Below are 20,466 nucleotides of genomic sequence, written 5' to 3' on the forward strand. Positions count from 1 at the left end.
CATTGAACCTAACTGTTCAACAGAACTTATAATTCTAAGAGGAAAAAAAGAACATAGACTGCCTCGTTGCAACCTTACAGAAACCTGCAAAAAACCTCCGATATTTTCAATTGTTTTGTGATCTCATAGTGACAACGCACAGTCTTGATTCGATTCAATACAATGTCAAGATAAACGCAAACAAATAAAATGAAACAAAAAGAGAGAAATCCACCTATCAGATTAATTTGGAAACACGCGGCGATTACAAAACAAATTAGAGGGGAGAATTTACAAAAAAAGCCAAAGGGTCGTTGTAGCAGAGGCCTTTTAGAAAAAGAATCGCCTCTGAGACTGAGATAATATATAGGCTGCAATTAAAGAATATCCTGAGGGGTACTTCCGGCATGGGTGTTACTCTCCCCTATTTATTGCATAACAGCATCTGAAAAAAGAAAAAGAAAAAAAAAGGTTAAATCTTTGAAACTCTCTTCTCTGGTCTGCTGACATATACTTCAAATCTCTCTTTGACCGTCGTACGCCTCTCTCTCTCTCTCTCTCTCTCTCTCTCTGCTTATATAAATCCACGCATTCACAGGCCTGTATATATATATGTAGTTACACAGAGAGAGAGAGAGACACGCAGTCGCGGAAAAATCAGTTTTGGGTTTTCTCCCCTCATCACCGTCCTTCGCCGTTGTTGCAGAGAGAGAGAGAGAGAGAGACTCTCAGTCTTTTGCTGCAGATTTTGATTCAATTACAAAGAGCTTTAGAGTCTTTCCTTCACTCATCTCTTTTGTTTCAAATTTCCAAGACCTCTGATCCGACGGCCACGATCTTCTACCACGCCTTTTTCTACGTAAGTATATCTATCTCCACCCTTTTTCCACGCCAACCTCTTTCTCTCTTCGCTCTCTGAACTAATAATACTCGTGTGTTCTTGTCATGAAAGAAGAATGGCACTTGCCTTTCGGGTTGTGAGTTTTTTTTTGGTTATGTTTTTCGAAAAGTTGGAGTTTTAATCATTTCCGGCATGCAGAGATTTGAGTTGGGATTTTATGGACTGCTTGGTTGGTTTGATCTCAGTAGGTGGTATTTGAATTTGGTTTAGTGTTCAGTAAAAGAGGCTTTGGTGGGTAGCCTTTAAAGCATTGATTTTTGGATTTGTGTTCTTGGTTTCTTTTTTGTGTGCGCATCTACGGTTTGGTTTTGCTTTGGCACGTTCCGCAGTGTGCAGAGTAGTAATCAATGCTTTCTGCTCAAGCTTTTGTTTGTTTAGTAAGGCTACAAATCTAGGTGAAGAGTTTCGTGTGTATCCATGGATTTAGGGAGACCCCAGTGTTCAACATGATTTTCGGATTGGATTGGTTTGTATTAATAGATCCAGGACATACTACTTGCCGTATTCAAATTTAGTAGCGTCAATGTTATTTTCACCTTTAAACAATGTGGAAAGTAGGTTACACAAGTTTGGACTTCAGTACACCTCTGAAGGTTTGGACTTTTAATGGGGATTAGATCTCTAAAAGATTACACTTAAGAAAATTTATAAGAGTATTTGCATGGTGGAAATTGTATGTGGAAGGTGATAGTTACTTTACAGAGAATGGTGTTGGATGCTACTACACCCTGTAGGGACTCTACCTTTATGTAAGGTGCATGATGTATTGAAATTAAAGGCTGACTAGATTTCCACTTCTTTATCAAATCTATGTCTCAACATGTAGGTCTTAGTGGTTTGTGGGAATCAAACATTTGCATTGTAACATTCATAGCATTACAACGAATCATATTCTTATTCGGGATGGCGCTGTTTTGAATTAGAGGTTTCCTTTAACATTATCAAGAACCAATACTTTTGTCCTTTAAGTTATGTTACATCAATGGTTGCCATCATCGTCCGTGTGGACCCTAATTACGAGGATGAGTTCCATGCGGTAGTCTTCTGTAAATTTCATCACAGAAGAACTTAGCGACTTAACATGCCTGTTTGCTTTTTACTACACGTGCTTGTGTTATGAGGTGGTCATAATTATTACAGTAAGAAGCTTTTGTCCGTCTACTTATCATGCATATTTGCTTTAACTAGTTTGTTGTTTGTCTTTCATTTACATTGTTGACAATGTACTTGAACTTCTGCAAGTTGAATACTTTAGTCTTTTTCTCAGTCAATTATACTATTAACTTTTACCTTTATACAAGAAAAAAGGTCCAACGGAACTGATATTCAAATGAGGTCTTGTTAAAGTAACTGCATCTATAAAGATCTTTTCCATGAAGTGCATTTATGGATAGCCCTTTCATATGCTTTAAGAAATTTGACATGCCATTTGTTATTTCTGTTACGGATAAGAAAACCACTCGTAGTTTGTTTTTACGTTCTAATAGTGAATAAGTCTCACTATTGTATTCCTTTGCATGCACCTTTAGCAGGTCAAAGCATATTATATTTTCTATTACGTTTATTAGTCTTAGTTTGTTTTCTTTTTAGTTCATAGATTATATAGAGGAGACAATCAGACAAGACTTTTGAATAACATGAATCTCACCTGTTGCATCCTATATTTTGTTCTCTGTAGTAAGCAAGTTGCATCTTTCATGTCTGATGGAGCCTAATGGCCATAGGAGAACGAGGAGGAAGGATGGTTATATTCAAGAAAATGGTGACACGAGTCAGTCAAATGTAGGCGAAGAACTGGATCCATGGACTGCATGGGCATACAAGCCTCGCACCATTTCAATGTTACTTATTGGTGCATGTTTTCTTATGTGAGTGCACTTTCTACCTAGTAGTTCTTTCTATCCATGTAGTTTGAGTTGTTTATCATCCGGCTGTGCTTGCATTAGTATTCGAGTAGGCAGTTGAATATGGTGTGGGTGATGCAATGAGTGAATGAGGCTGTTAGGTATTCTCTAGTAGACTTGAAAAATCATGTGTCAAAATAAAATAAGTTGTTTCGTAATTTGTAGAGCATCTCTTTTCACTTTTTCAGGTTTAACATTGGTCAAGATATTGTGCTTTATGTTTCCTTTCATTGCCTATGTTATATGCACAATATACAATTGTAGAATTTTGAAAGTATTTACAGGCCTTGTCCTTATCTTTGTGTGGGGTCTGCAATTTCAGTAATAGAGCACTATCCCCACCCGTAGGGCTGGAGTTTGGCCCTCCGCCTTACTCATTTCCAGTGCCTTATGTTTACCCTATATCTATCAGTATCGACACTGATGAGCTATGTTCTTAATATTCGTATAAAGTACTGAGATAATTGGTTAAACTGTTGCCGGCTCATGTTAATCGTTTTAATTTTTCCACCAGTTGGGTAAGTGGAGCCTTAGATCCCGAAAGCAGTGCATCTGGAGACCTTGTTGCATCTGTAAAAAGGTTTGTTCTGTGTTGTTAATTCGTGATATTATTTGTTGTTATTTACATTTTAGAAATCATCTAAATGCCTTCGCTGATCTTTCTTGCAGGGGTGTATGGGCGATGATAGCAGTTTTTCTTGCTTATTGCTTGCTCCAAGCCCCATCTACGTAAGTTCTTGAATTGAGCGAATTTTGTTTTCATTTAATTTTTGCAATCTTAACAGTATGTGGTAACCTTTGCATCAGTGGTTTGAAACTTAGTAGCATGGCTTTTGGGATGGGATGTAGGCATATATGTCATATTGTGAAAATAATTAGTACTACTTCTTGGGTCGTTCGTTTTAACACCTGAAGTTGGAAGCCCATAGATTTTTGGGGGATTTGGCATGCTTTATAATCTGACAGGAAAAGAGTGAGGAGTGTAGGAGACCTTGATGTTGTCTCTGTTGGTGGATAAGCAAGAGAATTTTGCAAGTCTTTTAATTAGTAATATTATATATATTTTTTAATTTTTTAACAAATGGAAAATTATTGTAATGTAAATATTGGGATATAGATTTATTGAACCATATGGTTGGTTTGGTAAAGGGATGGGAATAATGTATATTCAGGTCAGTCTTTTTCAGTTCTGCTTTTCATTTTGCTATTATTCTACTAGATGGTTGTTTCAATGTAGGATCGGATAGAGTTGGTTGTTTTTTCCGATATGCAAATACTACTTTTGCTAGTAAAGTTTATAGCAATGCCTGGTCAGACTGTTAGCTTTATGCTCTTTTACGTTTCATGCAGGGTTCTTATCAGACCGCATCCTGCAATTTGGCGGTTAGTTCACGGAATGGCTGTTGTTTACCTAGTTGCTCTTACATTTGTACTTTTTCAGGTTGGTTTTGTTTTTCTTGATAATTTAATATGTTAGTTTTTTTTACGTCTGTATATACACACATTTATGCTTACAAAACCTAGCCAAGTTCTTTTCTCTGCCTATTTTATGTATTGAAGCATCACAAGTTTTCCCAGAAAACTCTAATTGGTGCATTACTTACAAATTCAGGGGTCTCCAATGTCGTCAATTTCCTTCTTTCCTCGTTTTATTTTTCATCTCTAGAAAAATTTTCATTGTGAATTGTACTGCAGTTAAATTCCTGTGGTAGCTAATATCTTGTTTTTCAATTTACAGAAGCGTGATGATGCTCGGCAGTTCATGAAGTTTCTGCATCCTGATCTTGGTGTTGGTAATGCAATTTATTTTTTTAAAATGTGAATATGGCACTAGCTTATAAGGAATATTATGTACTCAAATTATCTGAGATGCCTTACCTTCTTGTTGGCTGCATTTTCAAGATATTCATTCTTTGTTTGTATTTTTTTCTTTATTACAGAACTCCCGGAAAGATCTTATGGTGCTGATTGTCGTATATATTTGCCTGATAATCCTAAAAGCAGGTTTAAGAATGTTTATGTATGAATTCTTCTTTCACAACTTATCTACTTAAATTGCTTCTCGCGTGCTGTTATGTGCTCAATGTACTATCAGTAAGGTGCCACCTCGCCAGTCTTCTGATATTTATTTTCCTGTCTCCATAGGAAACACTTTTTGATGAATTTGTTGTCGCTCATATAATTGGGTGGTGGGGAAAAGCTATATTGATCCGTAATCAGCCCCTTTTGTGGGTGCTTTCAATTGGATTTGAGTTGATGGAGGTTATTTCTTGACTTCACCTTAATTTTGTATTTTGCTCAAGTGGTTTTTCTGTAGTCTGAAGTTTTTCTTTTTCTTCATGGTCAGCTTACCTTCCGTCATATGTTACCAAATTTCAATGAATGCTGGTGGGATAGTATTATTCTTGACATTTTGATCTGCAACTGGTTTGGTGAGAACCCTCTTACTTTATTATTATTGGGCTTGTTCTGAGTAGTAGTGAAATCTTTGTGGCTTACGGTCTTACCAGCATAGGAAATTTCTCTTTTCTTTATTTTTTTTGGGTATCTTTACTTGCTATGTATAGGTAATTTATTATGATTTTTATGTGTTCTAATTTTTGTTAAAAACCCTGGGAACCAAAACTGTGTCACTGTGATGCATATGTTTCTTGGTCAGTCTCTCTACAGTAGTTGCTTACCAGTTCGAACTGTTATGGCATTTAACACTTTAACTTGCCGGATGTGGATCCTTTTAGATGTTCTTCGTGTAACTTGATTTATATGTTCCAATTAGATAGAAATTGAATCGTTGCTATATTATTAGAGTTTTTAAGTAATTTGACAGGACCAGTAAGCATATTATGCAAAATTTGCATGAGCAGATCTTGAACTTTGATCCATGATGGCTCTAAAATGTCCTTCTGCAAGATATTATCTAGAATTATGTTTGCGATTTTTGTGACCAGTTCTGTTTGGCATACTTGTCAGGTATCTGGGCAGGAATGCATACTGTTAGGTACTTTGATGGAAAAACATACAAGTGGGTCGGTCTAAGTCGTCAACCCAATATTATTGGAAAAGTATGTAAAGAGTCAGTTACACATTATTGTTAATGTATTGTTTTTGCGGATTGCTTGGAAAATGTTCGCTTATATTTATAAAAATTTGAAAATAGTAGCAAATATCACAGTTGTAGTATGCGGTTAGTAAGTAACATGTCCCTTCCTTTGTTAAATAAGCTGTCAATAGATGATAGTTACCATGGTCTTAAGTTGATGTCATTAGTGATGCAACCGTGTTCTGGTTTCAGGTGAAACGAACTCTGGGACAATTTACACCAGCTCAGTGGGACAAAGATGAGTGGCATCCATTACTTGGTCCATGGCGTTTCGTTCAAGTCATCACTCTTTGCATAGTATTCATGACTGTAGAGCTTAATACATTCTTTTTAAAGTTCTGTCTATGGATTCCTCCCCGCAACCCTGTGATTGTATATAGGTTGATCTTGTGGTGGCTAATTGCAATTCCAACAATTCGCGAGTACAATTCATACCTTCAAGACCGGTACTCTCTCTCTCTCTCTCTCTCTCTCTCGCACGCGCGCCCACACACATATAACAAGATATGAGTTTACCATTTACCCTTTTGCTTAATTACTGTTTTACCATGTTATGCAGGAAACCAGTGAAGAAGGTTGGAGCATTTTGTTGGCTTTCTGTTGCTATTTGCATTGTTGAACTTCTCATTTGCATCAAGTTTGGACATGGTACATCCGTACTTCCTTTTTCTGTTGAAAATTAATTGTTAATTATTGTCTTATCCCCTGAGTGTGCTGGCACATACGAGTTGGTTTTAGTCATGTGATTGACATCAATTTTTTTCTTTGATTCTGATTAGGATTATATCCGAAACCAATGCCATTATGGCTGGTAGTGTTTTGGATGTCTGTTGGAGCGGCACTTGTAATATTTTTGATTGTTTGGTCTTGGCAATTGCATCGAACTCTAGGGAGAAAGAGGCGATGATTGTTCCGTCGTGGTACTTCATTCTTTGAATTGCTTCCTCAAGGGTATCAATCCATGTTGTAAATGCTTATCACTTTTATAAATTATAATTGTACATTCTGATTCTCTTAGATTAGTGGATCACAGTTCCTTGAGTAGAGAATATTTATTCTTTCTTGCTAGGCAGTGGAAAAGGAAAATACTTTAAAGGCTCGTGAATTACTGGTTGCCACAATTACTGGCAGATTTGACCCAAGTCAAAGGACGAGTCATTTTGAACTACAGATTCCCTGATGTTGTATTCTTTAGTTTTTCTTTCATCATTTTATAAAGTCACTTTTTGTAATAATATACCACATGAGTTAAATTTCCCATATATTAATATGGCACTTATTTTCACTGGGCAGTGCTTCTGTCTCCTCACCAAAGTTCCTGTTCTTTAAATAGAGGACATTTTATTAGCTATGTGTTGAGAGCATCATGTATTAATAACATCTTTATGAAATCATTTTTACTGTTTAATGTGTCGAGTAACTGTTGGAAATTAACAGACACGTTTCTGAGGCTGAATAATCTTGACCAAATAATCCAAGTATAATCTTGACCAAATAATACCACAACTGCTACATACAGACCTTAAATCAAAACCCTCTTAATCATCGCCACACATTTCACCCTTATTCACTCGGTAGAACCCATGATGAGTTTTGTCGTGCTCTTTTGGGGACCCTGCCATTAAACTTTGTTTATTAGGATCTCAATCAGCTTCCCATGAAGCTGAAGCAGAGCCAAGACGCATAAATATTCCTTCTGGGATTTGAAGCAAGCTCCACATCATGCCCATGATGTACGTGGGCTGAGAAATATTCTCCTTGATGTTCATAGAGGACAAGCTTCTGACCCCATTCCCTAATACAAATATTTTCCTATGGCGAAAAGGACTTCTTCTTCCATGTAGTTCTTCCTCTAACAATCTCGTCATTTTGGGACTCCCCATCAATTTTAAGGAGATGTGTATACCGTAATTTTTGGTTGCCAAAGGATGCAAGGAATCCATTACCCTCCAGAATCTCAGCTGCCAAGGAAAACCCATTTACGAGACTGGTTTCTTTATCTTGTTTCAGTCCATCTTTGAGAATGCCGTCTTCATCGGGTTGGCACAGTGATTGAACTATATCTGAGCTCCCACACTCCCTTCTATATTCTAGGATGATGCTTGTCAGTTGATGAGCCTCTAAAATTTGGTCAGGGATGGTCTGTCGGAAACGTAGGTGAACCCGATTAATTACGAGTTAAAAATGATTAGAACTTAACTAGGTAAAGAATGTAAATCACATATAGTTTGTTTCTACCTCAAGCATCCACCTCACATACTTGACATTGTTGACATGCTGGTTCATGTCCAAGTCGCTTCTCTTGGGCTACACATAGTAAGAAAATTACATATTCAGCATATGCCAAAATTCTTTCTAACCCTGACTTGTGGTGTAGGAGTCTTTTTACCTTCAAGTCGTTGTTCATGTACTTGGCTTTGTTGTCCAATTTGACAATTTTCTCTAGGACATCTTCTGTGATTGCTTGCTTCTCTATAAACCAAGGTGCAATCTCAGCTCTCACTTCTTCTGGCATTTTTGAGAGGCGTCTTGTTGTTCGGTTCATCATCACCCAGGTGCTGTTCCATGTTTTACATATCCCAATTAGCATCATTAAGAGATACATGCCTCACCAAGCATGAAATAGTCATAACTGAGTTTGAAGAAATTATTACATACCTGGTTGCACTAGCAAAAACATGACCTGTGGCTTCACTTCGGATTAACCAGTCTCGACGCATACCATTCTTCCCTGATGCCCCAACCCAAGTGTCAATTTCCAATACTTCTCCCCTGCATGATGTTTCCATTTTATGTTATATATATTTTACTAAACTAAGTTGGTAGCAGAAATTAAGCTGCAAGTTACCTTCTGATTTTATGAATATTGCCTTACTATTACTAGTTGTTTGTTAACTAACTCCAAGGTTAGACAGCTAATGATTTTGAAGATGGAGAAGAATCCTATGATCATTCTTTTTTAAAACTTCAATTTCATATCCTTTCGTTATTAACTAGGGAAACATCACTGTTAGACTGCTCATGTTTAGTAAAGTGGCTGATACTGCAATGTTTGAAGCATTGGACTTGACATGAGTTTGTTTGATTTATAACAGTGACGCAACGATTAGACTTACCAGATTGGATAGTGATCAACTTCAACTTGCATTCTTGACACAACCCATATGAGATCATGCTTCATCATTCCATGAGTTGCTCCAAACCCATCACTGAGGAGTCCTGACATCCACACATGATTCAATGCTGTTTCCTGCATAACAACATACCCCAGGAATTAGTACTTCTAAGATTAAAATGTAACTGTATGCATAAAATGGAAATCATATGTAACAGGTTAATTGATATTTTATTATGACCTGCAGAAGATTAAGGATGCTCTCCAATGTTACAGTTTTATCAGGACCGACTTCATAAGACCTAATAACCACCCTCTGTCTGTACCCTACACCACCTTCGATGATCATCCCTTGGCGATAATGATCAACAAACTGCTTGGTTGTCGGAATATTCTGTCGAACTTGCTGTTCACTAATGTAAGCAACTGAGGTTAAAGCGCTTGCCATGTCAAGCTGGGTTGTGGACTTTGTTGAAGTACCATTAATCTTGATGTTGTTCAGGCTCTTCTTGTTCGGATCATAACTGCTGGCCCTATTCCAGGAGAACCTAATTGTAATGGGGAAGTAGGCTAGAGTTGAGAAGGTGGCCATTTTTGTTTTAGTTTGGTATAAAGTTTGAAACTGTAAAATGGGTAATGCAATGTTTTTATAGTTGTCAAGGGACGGATTTAACAAAAGAAAAAAAGAGTGGGAGCGGAAGAAAATTAGGGGCCCTTGTTATAGAATTGTATATCTCAAAGATATGGCCTTGTGTATAATGAAGAGGGTGAACATTTCTGCTAGAAATTTGGGTTTTATGCATTGTTTTGATCGAGTATTAGGAGCAGACAAAAAAAGTTAATAGTATTTGTTTTGGCATATATTGTAGAGTCTCAAACTGCATAGTGAGGATGTTCTGGTTTTAGGGCATGACAGCAGCTTTTAGTTCTTTGATCTCGGATTTGATGATGATTTGTGAGAACAAACGTACAAATGGATCCAAATTATTATACACCAGCTGATGAAGACATATTAGCCAACAATTGGGACTTTGACTGCGCTGGAGAAATGTAGTCTTCCTATGCAGGGAAGCAATGACGTAGCTTTGATTCTTGCTCTTAACAGTTATCATTGTTTTTTGCACACTTGAGGCAGAGAGAAAATGGTGATGAAGTGATCAAGGAATCAATTCTGTAAAACTGTTCTTTGTCAACAAACAGTTAAAATAGCAGAAGGAACCGAACAATAGTTCTGTAACACGCTCTAAGGAATTAATTCTTAGTTAAAGTTTAGCAGTCATCTCATAATTTGACAGTTTTCTATTGTGTTATTTTAAGTGAGTGTTTTGAATTGAATGACTTCCTAAAGATTCAATATTTCTTAAAAAAATGGAAATAGAAAACCATTTTTATTCTTTTAGGTGGTTAATAGAACCTAAAAGAACATAAATGCCCCTCGCTTTATTAGAACATAAAGGAACACTGACAGTGTAACAAGTAGAAATGCTTGCATCATAAGGCAAATTAAAAACCAGTCAGTTGAGAACAACTTTAGTGCTGTGGGTGCATTCATGTATCAAATTTTAGTGTCTTGCATATTATACCTCTAATTTATTAAAAATTTCAATATTCCGTCAATTAGTATTACCAATGGTGAGATAAGAAATAAGACAATTTTAAATTTAAATGAGCTTTGCATGGTTTGTCATGATGAGACTTGGGAGGTGTCATAGGAACACTCGTGGAATACTGGAATGTAATGATATGCCGAAACAGTTCAACCTTGTTAACATTATTTTTTCTTGAAATTCTGTTGTACCATAAACACACCATTAGTATAGCATGATTTTTAGAACATGTTCCAATTGACCGAACACTGAAACCTCAAATGATTTTTTTTTTTATAAAAAATTTCGTTGGTTTTTGACTTGGAAAAATCCTAAAAAAAATTGCATCATGATCTTTGAATTCCGCCAGTACGAGGTGTTTAAAAATCATTATATTTAAGAGCAGAAAAGATGAGAAAATAAGAACATGCAATTCTATCCAAAAATTGTGTGCTGTAGTCCACATTGTTTTTGGTAGAAATCTTGGTACTAGAGGGGTTTTTTTAAGAGAAAGCTATGGAGTGCAAGTTCTATAGAGTTGGAGTCAGAACTATATAGTAGTTAGTAGTTTATAGGTTTTTAACCTTTTATTTAATTTTTTTTAAGTGAATAAATAAACAGTTTTGTTAGTATTAGAATGGATCTTTCCCGAGAACAATTTATCCAAACTATGGAAGTTGGAACTATTCAGAAACTTCCTCAACTTTGTGCAATGGTTTTCATTGCCTCCAGGAGAAGCAGATTCTTGCAGTCAAGAAATTGAAAAATCAATATTCTTTCGGTCTAAGGATTCTCCGAAGCAAGTTAGAGTGTGAAATGAAACTCTTATCAATGTCTTTGAAAATTAACCGTTAAAAACTTAACCTCGGGGGCATAATTACTGTGGGTATTTTACTATCTTTGATTCTTTGCAGTCAAGAAAGTGATTCGTCAAACATTGCTATTAGTGATTGAAGCAATGAGGAGATGGCTATTCCCAAGGGGCACTTGGGATGTTTTTTCTACAAACAAAACAAGCAAGCAAAGCCAAGGACAATCATGGTATGCATCCATGAAGCGTATTGTAATACATGAGAAAACATAATGAGACAAGCAGTAGTATACCAAACTTTGAGTTTTCCTCTTTACAAATAAAGCACTTCCTCTCTGCAATTAGTATAACCTAAGCCCCACCGGTGTTTTCCATTTGTTTTTTTGTTCTGATTATGCCAAAGCATTGCAATCAACGTTCCGAAATTGGATTTTTGTAGCATAATTTTGCAACATTATGTTTGCAAAATAGCATTGTTCCAACTTACTGTTAAATAAAAACGTACACTCGCATAGAAGCAGATGAAAAGAAACAAGGACTGGCCCTGATTTGATGAAAAATTGTCAAAGGAAACAATTTCAAAGCAGCACAAAGCAAATTCCTTTCCATCTCCAGTTCACAGTTGGGTAAAGGTTCACACTTGAGGGGTAAAATCAAAACCATAGCATATACATGCTATATGGCAAAATCTAATCTTTCCTGTAAAGTTCTTGAATTACAGGAAACTAAACTGCATTTCATAACAATCACATTAAGGAATGCCACATGAAAATGAGTATTATTGGTTTCCATTTCAAATGGCCTTTGATTTCAATACCCTGTTTCTATTTTAAGCGAAAGTTCACAGATGCACCAGATTTACTGTTAAAAAAAAAAAAATGCAACAGATTTCTCTAAGAAATACATCTTACATCAAATTTCTCTTTCTTCCCTTTCCATTCGTTTGTTTTTATGAAAAAAGTAGAAGGTGGCAGCCCCTTACCCATGGATGATTGGAAAATGACAAGAGGGATCTAAGTACAGGAGACCTGCAGGAATAAGAGACTTGAACCAAGCTTGAGCACAAATAAGAGAGTTCCTACCACCAGCAGTCTCGGCATTCAATCTAAATGTAAGCCATCTTACATTGAAAGACTTAACTGGCAAAATTAATATATTGAAAATACACTGTCCTAAAATGCATCATTGCATCACTGTTATCCAATAGCTAAATTTAAGAAAAGTACTTGGATGTAAAATACACGTATGAGAACAATGCAACTGCTAAATGGAGTCATAGCGATGTACAAGACATTTAGCAGCTTCCAGTAAAACTGTCAATTCGCATGTTGAAGACAATAAATCATAGTAGCAAAATTTCAACCGGACAAAATCATATTCATTACAATTATACAGAAAATGGCAAAAGTTCATCCTTTCTCTCCTTCCCTCTTTTCCTTGTCAAAAACAATAAAAGAATGAACAAACAATTTTGTCAGGGATTTTATTTTGGAACAATATGATACAGTTAGTTTCATCTGTACACTGATGTCGACTCTTCAACAAAAATGGTTTAGAATAATTAAATTAATCCAATTCAACTAATTTCAAGTATATTCTTTTTAGGTTAGCAATGACAAAAATGAGGTATTTATGGATTTGACCTTTCAGTTTCAGGTTGTCAACCTCAGCCATCAGCAGCACCCATCTAATAAATCATCTGTAACAGCAAACCAGGTAATCATCAGGGCAAGAACAATATGTAAAGAAATTGAAAAGGTAGTACTTTGAGCCTTTGAGGCAAACATTGAAGGAAGATATCTTACTCGCTGTATAACTCAAAAGAATTTATGCAGCTTGTAACAGAATAGCTTCTGTCTGGAGTTGACAAACCCCTCTCAAACTGTCTTGCTGAGATTGAATCAGCAGTTCCTTTACTAGCTAGATTCTTCTGTGGCAAGAATTAAACTCTCAAGGCAATGAACTGCATGCAGTTTATAGTCTCTGTCTAGTTGCTTAAAAAGTGCAGTGTGTGTACAGAAGTCAGGCTCAATCTCTCTGTCAAGCATCTGTTTGTACAATCTCAAAGCCTCCTTCCAATTGCCGATGCTGCAGTTCTCATTTATTAGAATAGTGTATGTATACTTATTTGGAAGTATACCCTTTTCCTCCATCTGAGTAAAGAACTCGTAAGCCTGGTCCATTCTCATAGCTTTACAAAGACCATTTATCAGAGCATTGTAGGTAACAACATTTGGCAGAACACGCTTCTCTTGCATCTCTGAGAAGTACATATATGCTAGTTCCAGTCTCCCCTTAGATGCATGAGCATGAATCAGTACTGTATAAGTTACAACTGAGGGATGCACGTCTTTGCTCAGCATCTCATCATATACCTCTCTAGCCTTCATGAGACGGCCACTTACCAGGTAAGCATGAATGATGCTAGTGTACGTTACATGATCTGGCACGAGACCATCATGTACCATTTTCTGCAACATGTTATATGCTTCACTCAAGTTGCCCAATTTACATATTCCATCCACAAAAACATTATGTGTGAACAAATCAGGAGGCAAACCCTTTGCTAGCATTTCTTCTTGCATATTAAATGCCTTGGATGGGTCACCAAGATCCAATTCCCCCACTATTCGAGTATTGTATGCAAAGCGATCCGGCTCCAGTCCGTTATGCAACATCTCATGAAATAACTCCCTGGCCTTTGATAAATTTCCTGCCTTGCAATATCCATTTACAAGAATAGTATATGTAAAAACATCAGGGAAAATTCCTTGATTGACCATTTCTTTTTTAAGCTGCTGAGCAACCTCGAACTCCCCCAATCTGCATAGACCATCCAGGAGTGTATTATAAGTAACGACAGTAGGAGTGAGAGGCCTCCGTGTCAACTCATCAAACAGTAGAAAAGCATTCCATATGTCCCCTAACCTACAATACCCATATATAAGAGTGTTGTACGAAACTATATCAGGCGACAATCGTTTCTTTAACATATCAGTAAACCAGTCCCTGGCCTCAGTAACTCTGCCCCCCCACTTGCAGAGGCCATACATTATCGAGTTATAAGTAGCCACAGTAGGAGCGGCTCCTCTTGCCGCCATCTCTTCCACGAGATTCAATGCCTCTGCAAGCAGTCCCCTCTTGCAATACGCACAAATCAAAGGGTTATACGTGTAGGCTGAAGCCCTCAATCCTGACTTCAACATATCTTGCAACAGTCCCTGGGCCTGCTCCAGTTTCCCTTTCTTCGACAACCCATTGATCAACACATTGTAGGTCACATCATTGGGGAAGCACTCCACCTTCTGCATCTCCGAGACAAGGTGAAGCGCCTGCTGCACTTCCCCTTGCTTGCAAAACGAATCCAACATAGTGTTGTAAGTAACAATGGTGGGGTTGATCCCGGCCTCAGCCATCCTCCTATAAACCTCCTCTTTAGCTCTACTCGCCGCAAGGTTGCTATCCCTAAGCATCCTAAGAAGCCTATTACAGTTATTCACATCCGGCAACAACCCGTTGGATATCATCTTGTCGAAAATCCACAAGCATTGCTCCACCAACAACTTGTTGGCACACACCCACAACAAGAGATCAAGCAGCTTGACGGAGACCTTTGCGAAAACATACTCATCAATCAAAACACCCACAATGCCATGGTGCATATCTACACTGATCACTCTCTCCATCACCCAATACGCAGACCTCATCATGTTGTGGTGGGCCAGAATCTCGAGAATGACACAGAAGACAAACTCGGACCGCTTAACCTCCGGCTGGGCCTCGGCCCATCGGAAGAACCGGAGGGCGACGGTGGGCCTGGCCCGAATCTGGGCGAGGACGCGGACGAAGAGGTCCGGGTCGGAAATCACGGGGCGGAAGCGGTGGGAGGAGGACCAGTCGCGGGTGCGGAAAGCGGAGGGGGTTGTTCGGATGGTGGAGAAGATGAGGTCGCGGTAGTGGGTGTCCGAGAGAGGTGACGTGGCGGCGGGGAGGGAAGGGGAGTGGAAGGAAGAGGAAGAGGAGAGGGGTAGAGGAGGGAGGCGTACCTTGAAAGCTTTAGAAGCTCTGGCGCAGAGGGTCATTGATACTCATCCGGAGGCGGAGGAGGAGGAGGAGCTCAGAGGTGATTGGGTTTTGGGTTTTGAGCCATAGGGGTTACACAGTGACGACGGCATCACCGCTCATGGTGGCGCTTAACTCTCTATGCCAAACCCCCGACCCCAAACGCCCAAAAGGTCTAGAGGTTTCATTCGTAGAGGTTTTACGACCAAAAAAGAGGTAAAACAAAGTGTGTGTTTTTTTTAGGCTTTTACTTTTTACTGACTAATTTTCGTTGGCACATTATTTTACCGACCAATAGCTAAATGTCTTTAGGATTTTAGCCGAAGAATTTCATTGCTATGTATTTGGCTGTTGGTTAGTTACTAATCAGGTGAATATTATTATATCTTTTGTTGATGAATAAATCGCCATTAAAAGTTTTTTTTTTTTTTTTAATAGTACGAGAGACCTGTGAAAAAGAATTATCCATGGATAAAATTTTCAGATGAAATAGGTTTTTACTCTACTCAAAATTAACCATAATGTCTTGCTAATTGCTATAATAGTAATAATACACATCAATGAGGGGTGGTAAAAGAAAAAAAAAAACAAATCACAACCTCATGGAAATCAGTTCTAGGAATTATTTGGTACCAAAAATAATTTAACAAGCAAGGTTGTGGATTTTCTTCAACAAAGAAAAGTGGAATTTGGCTTTTATAGCTCCACTGCCTGAATGGGATCCCAGAATGCAATTCAAGAATATAATTCACTGAGTTGCATTTTGTAGTAACTTACATTAACATGTCCAACTCTCATAGAGCTCCATGTCTCATTGAGTTACATTCATACATTTCGTATAGCAACTAGAAAAGTAAAAATTAAATGAAACTAAATGCTAGAATTCACATGCCCTCTCTAATCATCACAAGCATGAAGCAGCTAACCAGCCACGTTGGCCACCCACCAGCCACTTTATTTTTCACGATCCATTATTTTCTGAAGAATGGCCTGTCAACACAAACACAACGATGACCCCAATCACTTTCACAACTCATGAAACCCAAGTGACTCGTATACATTAAGTTCAATGATACCGAAAGAAAAGAGGGTTAGGTTAGAAATAGCGTAGGTTTTGTGTTCAATCTCCTTCAAAAAACTTGCAACAAACTAGAAAAATGCAAGCACATGCACACACAAAGACACAATATACTAGCAGTAACTTACAGGACAAGAACGATATGATTTCAGGCCCTGATGTAGTTGATGAAATGAGATTAAAAGTTTCACCGGACGATATTCAACAGACTGGTTTTGCCCTCTGTTGTCTATAAATTCAATCAGTCCACGTTGCAGAAGGTGTTCAAATGCCTGCAGAGATGAGAAAAATGAAAATACTGTTGAATTGGTTCACCAGAGTAGGACTTCTTATGAACTCAATTTAAGGAGCAATCCTTACCCGTAAGCACACATTCTTTGCATAATAGTCAGATGTCTGGAACGAATCATGTACGCTTTTGTACTCTGTCACACATGCCAAACATGTAAACAAAAACTTAATAATAGTAAACAGAAAACAAGAAGCTGAAATTTACCTTTCATTACAGTAGTGAAATTGTATGAGTTGTGCTCTTTAACTTCCAACCTCTTCATGCATACCAAAATGTAAAGTTCCAATATTGAACAATCTGCTTGGAATAATTCATTGTCACAAGTAAAGAGACAGAAACTATGGACATGGAAGGAAAAAGGATGCAGATGTTGAAATCCACCAATAGCAATCTCATAGAAAAAGCAATTAAATGCTCACACCTTTTATGCATTCCATCTTCGGATGCCTTTGGATATTGGAAAGTGCAGTTTTGAAGTTTTCAAGCGACAGCATTCCAGATTGCAAGTCCATATTAGAAACAGCACGGAATCTAGTGGCATGTTCTATGAACAGTGAGTATGAATGCTGATGAATAAGATTAAAAGCAATATATCCATTCAACTCTTTCAAGATGCAAGAATTAATATACTTACAGATATCTCAAGAAATCTTTGACTGTGGAATCAATATTTAGATATGTGTATATAATCTCTTCGAACCTCTCATCAGCCAATATGTTCTGTAAAATGTCAAGGACTTTACATAGCCGAGATCAACTTCTAGAACGCTGTAAAATCAAATCCATATGTAATACTCTCATATTCCGAATGATCTCAGTCCGAAAAGGATACTTGAAGTTTCGCATTGAACTCAACAACATAGTCTGTAGGAAGGCCCGAGTCTGTTGGCAATAATAAAATGTGCTCCAACAATCTGCATCATTAGAGCATAAAGTAAATATAAACAGGAACTACACTGGAATTATTAATATTTGAGGAAAAACCACACAGGTACCCTAGTCAGAAGTTAGTGATTTTACCGCTGTATGTCTTCCTTAGAGGGAGGAAGAAACAAAAGCTTTCTATTTGAAAATCGAGATATTACTCTTTTTTCCAAAAGCTGATCCGCATCCTGCATGGCAAAGTATTTCATCACTCACTGGTCTGAATCCAATTCATTGATAATTATCCAAACAATGGCAGCCACTTTACATCTTGTTTAGAATGTAATTTACAGGAATCTGAAAATAATAGTGCTAGGCATTCACATTCATGACAACAAATGTTGACCAGGAAGAGATCAAAGCATACCAGTCGGCAACTGACACCAATAACAACAGCTTGAGATGTCACTGATTGCAGTGCATCAAGCAAATTATAAAGTAATCGCTGTTTTCCCTGCAAAAGACAGAAATGAAGAGTAGCATCAGAGTCACAGTTTTCATTTTTACAGCCACTGAATTCAAATCTAACAAATACATTAATGAATTTCATATGCCCCTAAACTTATAAGTTTAACTGTCCAGGGCATGAATCAGCGCATGCTTAGAGGCAACATAGGTCAAAAATCACATCAAGCATCACGCATACTCATAATGCATATTGATGGGCATCCCAAAAGAGCCTCTTTAAGGAATGTATGTGTAGCTTATGTATGAACATTTCTTATCCAATATATGCCAGAACATTATGCACATAGCAAATGATTTTCTTACTCTTCATTGTAGACACTTCAACCAAAAACACTCAACCACAGTCAAAATTTTGAAAAGATAAGTCAGGTGTGCTATTGACAAGCAAACCCCTTCGGCAAAGCTCCAATATAGGGATAATGGACAGGCAAAGCTTTGCTTTAGGTGATAATTTTGTCTTTTCCATGACTTCCCTACATTTTATCTCTGTAGACCAAAGATTGTCACTTTTTCTTTATATTTTATGCTGCATAAACTTTACCTCAAGAAATAGATAAATAGCTTAATTTCTCCTTCATGAAAATACACTTTCCTGCAGTTTTATGGAAGTTTCCTCCCCAGATATGCTTGCAACTAATCTAGATTCTCTCTCCTCATAATACTGATTCTGCAGTCCCAAGCTTTTTTTACTGTTAATTAAACAGGTTTCCAACAACACTAATGACACCTTTAACAACTTTAAAACCTGTTAATTAATAGCATTTCACATTGCTTCTAGTTCAAAACATGATGATGCCTTTTCATCTCTAAAAGTTTTTAGAATCTGGCCACGTAAAAGAAAGCTTTTACCCATTGTAAATGTTACAGAAAAGAAAGGGAAAATAGAGAAAAAGCCAAAACTATGAGCAATGACAATCTGCTAGCCTTCAGAAAAAGCAAATGGGGATAGGATGATGAGATCTTACCAGAGCAAATAAGTCAAACTCATCCAGCACAAAAATGATTGTTTTATGTGCTAATCCGCATTCCCTAATCATTAGAGATAAGATCCATCAGAGCGTCTAACCATTTGATGATAATCACATCAGGAAAACCTTATATACGTACCGTAACATGGCTATCAGAAACTGGGAGTTCTCATCAAATGATGCCTATAAAAGTCATCACAACATCAAGGAACTGTAAGTTTGTGGAAGTAAACTTCCTTCAAAGAGGACAGATAAACATGCATGTTACCATTTTTGAAAACAACAACTGATGCTCCGTACATAGCTGTCTAGAAATTTCCTGAATAACCAAAAATCATATTAGACAAACAAACAAGACAATGATCTTACAGTATAGAAATGTCCTGATGCAGTAATCAGAACTTCATACTAACATATTTGTACGATCAAGTGTATAGATTATAGTATATCATAGAACTTTATAACTTCAAACATGGACCGTTTTGTTCTAAAAGCTCTTTAACCATACCATTATGAAAAGTAACAATGGAACCTGATGCGACAATAAAACAAAACAAGATGGAAACTAAACCGGCTAGAGTATTAATTGGGTGAGAAAAGAATGAAAAAAGACAGAATCCTCAACCTTTAACGCACAATTCTCATCGCTATGCAAAAGGCCACTCAACCTAATCTGCAACACAATGTCCACTGCAAATCAAAATCCACACTAGTATATCCAATCGCCAAATAAACCATGAAAAATCAAAGAAAATTAAGAAAAAAGAAAAGCGAAATAAGCATACCACTGTAATGGTATCAGGATATTCTTGTAATAAATCACTGATCACAAGATCCAATACCTAAAACACAACAATAACTCATCTTAACTACTCAATCATAAAAGGAATTAAAACAAATATAATGGACAATTTGGGCATACAGCAATTTTTCCAGAACCACGAGGACCCAGAAGCAGGATAGAGTTATTGCACGCCTCGGTAATCGAACTCGATACTAAAAACTTCAGCTTGCTGAAACAGACAAAAAAAAGAACCTTACTTCAAATATTGCTTCATCGTAAGATCAGAGTCAAAAGATAGCGTTTCGAAGCAAAACTGAGACAATCTCACCTGTAATTCGAGTCGGAAGATTCACAGAGCGGCCGGAAAATGAAATTCGGGTCACAGAGTCTGGTCCTCAGAAGAATTAGGGCTTTTTCCGCCGGATTTTCTCGCCCCATAACTGAGAGTCAGAACGGAGATGAGGAATGGCGGGAAACAAAGCGTTAAGTAGGTT

General features: G+C 37.4%; 4 protein-coding genes across 5 annotated transcripts; 1 reads left to right on the forward strand and 3 right to left on the reverse strand.

Annotated features, from left to right (window-relative positions):
* Window positions 1-447: 447 nt before the first annotated feature.
* On the forward strand, window positions 448-7,169 carry LOC133709441 (CDP-diacylglycerol--serine O-phosphatidyltransferase 1). 2 transcript variants are annotated; one of them, XM_062135185.1, is made up of 14 exons: window positions 448-838; window positions 2,559-2,748; window positions 3,299-3,364; window positions 3,454-3,513; window positions 4,135-4,225; window positions 4,523-4,577; window positions 4,725-4,804; window positions 4,930-5,046; window positions 5,132-5,216; window positions 5,755-5,846; window positions 6,077-6,330; window positions 6,444-6,532; window positions 6,664-6,835; window positions 6,954-7,169. In XM_062135185.1, exons 2-13 carry the CDS (start codon window positions 2,585-2,587, stop codon window positions 6,789-6,791), a joined length of 1,281 nt encoding a protein of 426 aa, XP_061991169.1. In that variant the 5' UTR covers window positions 448-838; window positions 2,559-2,584; the 3' UTR covers window positions 6,792-6,835; window positions 6,954-7,169. The 2 variants fall into 2 exon arrangements, with proteins under 2 accessions (XP_061991169.1, XP_061991168.1); XM_062135184.1 differs by having other exon boundaries at window positions 6,664-7,169.
* A 176-nt stretch (window positions 7,170-7,345) lies between these two features.
* LOC133709442 (palmitoyl-acyl carrier protein thioesterase, chloroplastic-like) lies at window positions 7,346-9,911 on the reverse strand. Its single transcript, XM_062135187.1, has 6 exons — window positions 9,241-9,911; window positions 9,001-9,134; window positions 8,543-8,656; window positions 8,274-8,442; window positions 8,123-8,191; window positions 7,346-8,026 (listed from the first exon to the last, which is right to left on the reverse strand). Exons 1-6 carry the CDS (start codon window positions 9,589-9,591, stop codon window positions 7,697-7,699), a joined length of 1,167 nt encoding a protein of 388 aa, XP_061991171.1. The 5' UTR covers window positions 9,592-9,911; the 3' UTR covers window positions 7,346-7,696.
* A 2,813-nt stretch (window positions 9,912-12,724) lies between these two features.
* LOC133710483 (pentatricopeptide repeat-containing protein At1g22960, mitochondrial) lies at window positions 12,725-15,657 on the reverse strand. Its single transcript, XM_062136558.1, has 2 exons — window positions 13,202-15,657; window positions 12,725-13,095 (listed from the first exon to the last, which is right to left on the reverse strand). The coding sequence occupies exon 1, from the start codon at window positions 15,476-15,478 to the stop codon at window positions 13,313-13,315; it is 2,166 nt and encodes a 721-aa protein (XP_061992542.1). The 5' UTR covers window positions 15,479-15,657; the 3' UTR covers window positions 12,725-13,095; window positions 13,202-13,312.
* A 438-nt stretch (window positions 15,658-16,095) lies between these two features.
* LOC133710926 (origin of replication complex subunit 4) lies at window positions 16,096-20,426 on the reverse strand. Its single transcript, XM_062137081.1, has 16 exons — window positions 20,301-20,426; window positions 20,111-20,201; window positions 19,974-20,030; window positions 19,814-19,861; window positions 19,457-19,507; window positions 19,328-19,371; window positions 19,186-19,249; window positions 18,120-18,206; window positions 17,849-17,940; window positions 17,661-17,742; window positions 17,463-17,548; window positions 17,250-17,359; window positions 17,033-17,125; window positions 16,897-16,961; window positions 16,665-16,808; window positions 16,096-16,448 (listed from the first exon to the last, which is right to left on the reverse strand). Exons 1-16 carry the CDS (start codon window positions 20,408-20,410, stop codon window positions 16,413-16,415), a joined length of 1,260 nt encoding a protein of 419 aa, XP_061993065.1. The 5' UTR covers window positions 20,411-20,426; the 3' UTR covers window positions 16,096-16,412.
* Window positions 20,427-20,466: the final 40 nt, after the last annotated feature.

The sequence above is a fragment of the Rosa rugosa genome, chromosome 5 (assembly GCF_958449725.1).
Source record: "Rosa rugosa chromosome 5, drRosRugo1.1, whole genome shotgun sequence".
NCBI classification, from domain to species: Eukaryota; Viridiplantae; Streptophyta; class Magnoliopsida; order Rosales; family Rosaceae; genus Rosa; species Rosa rugosa.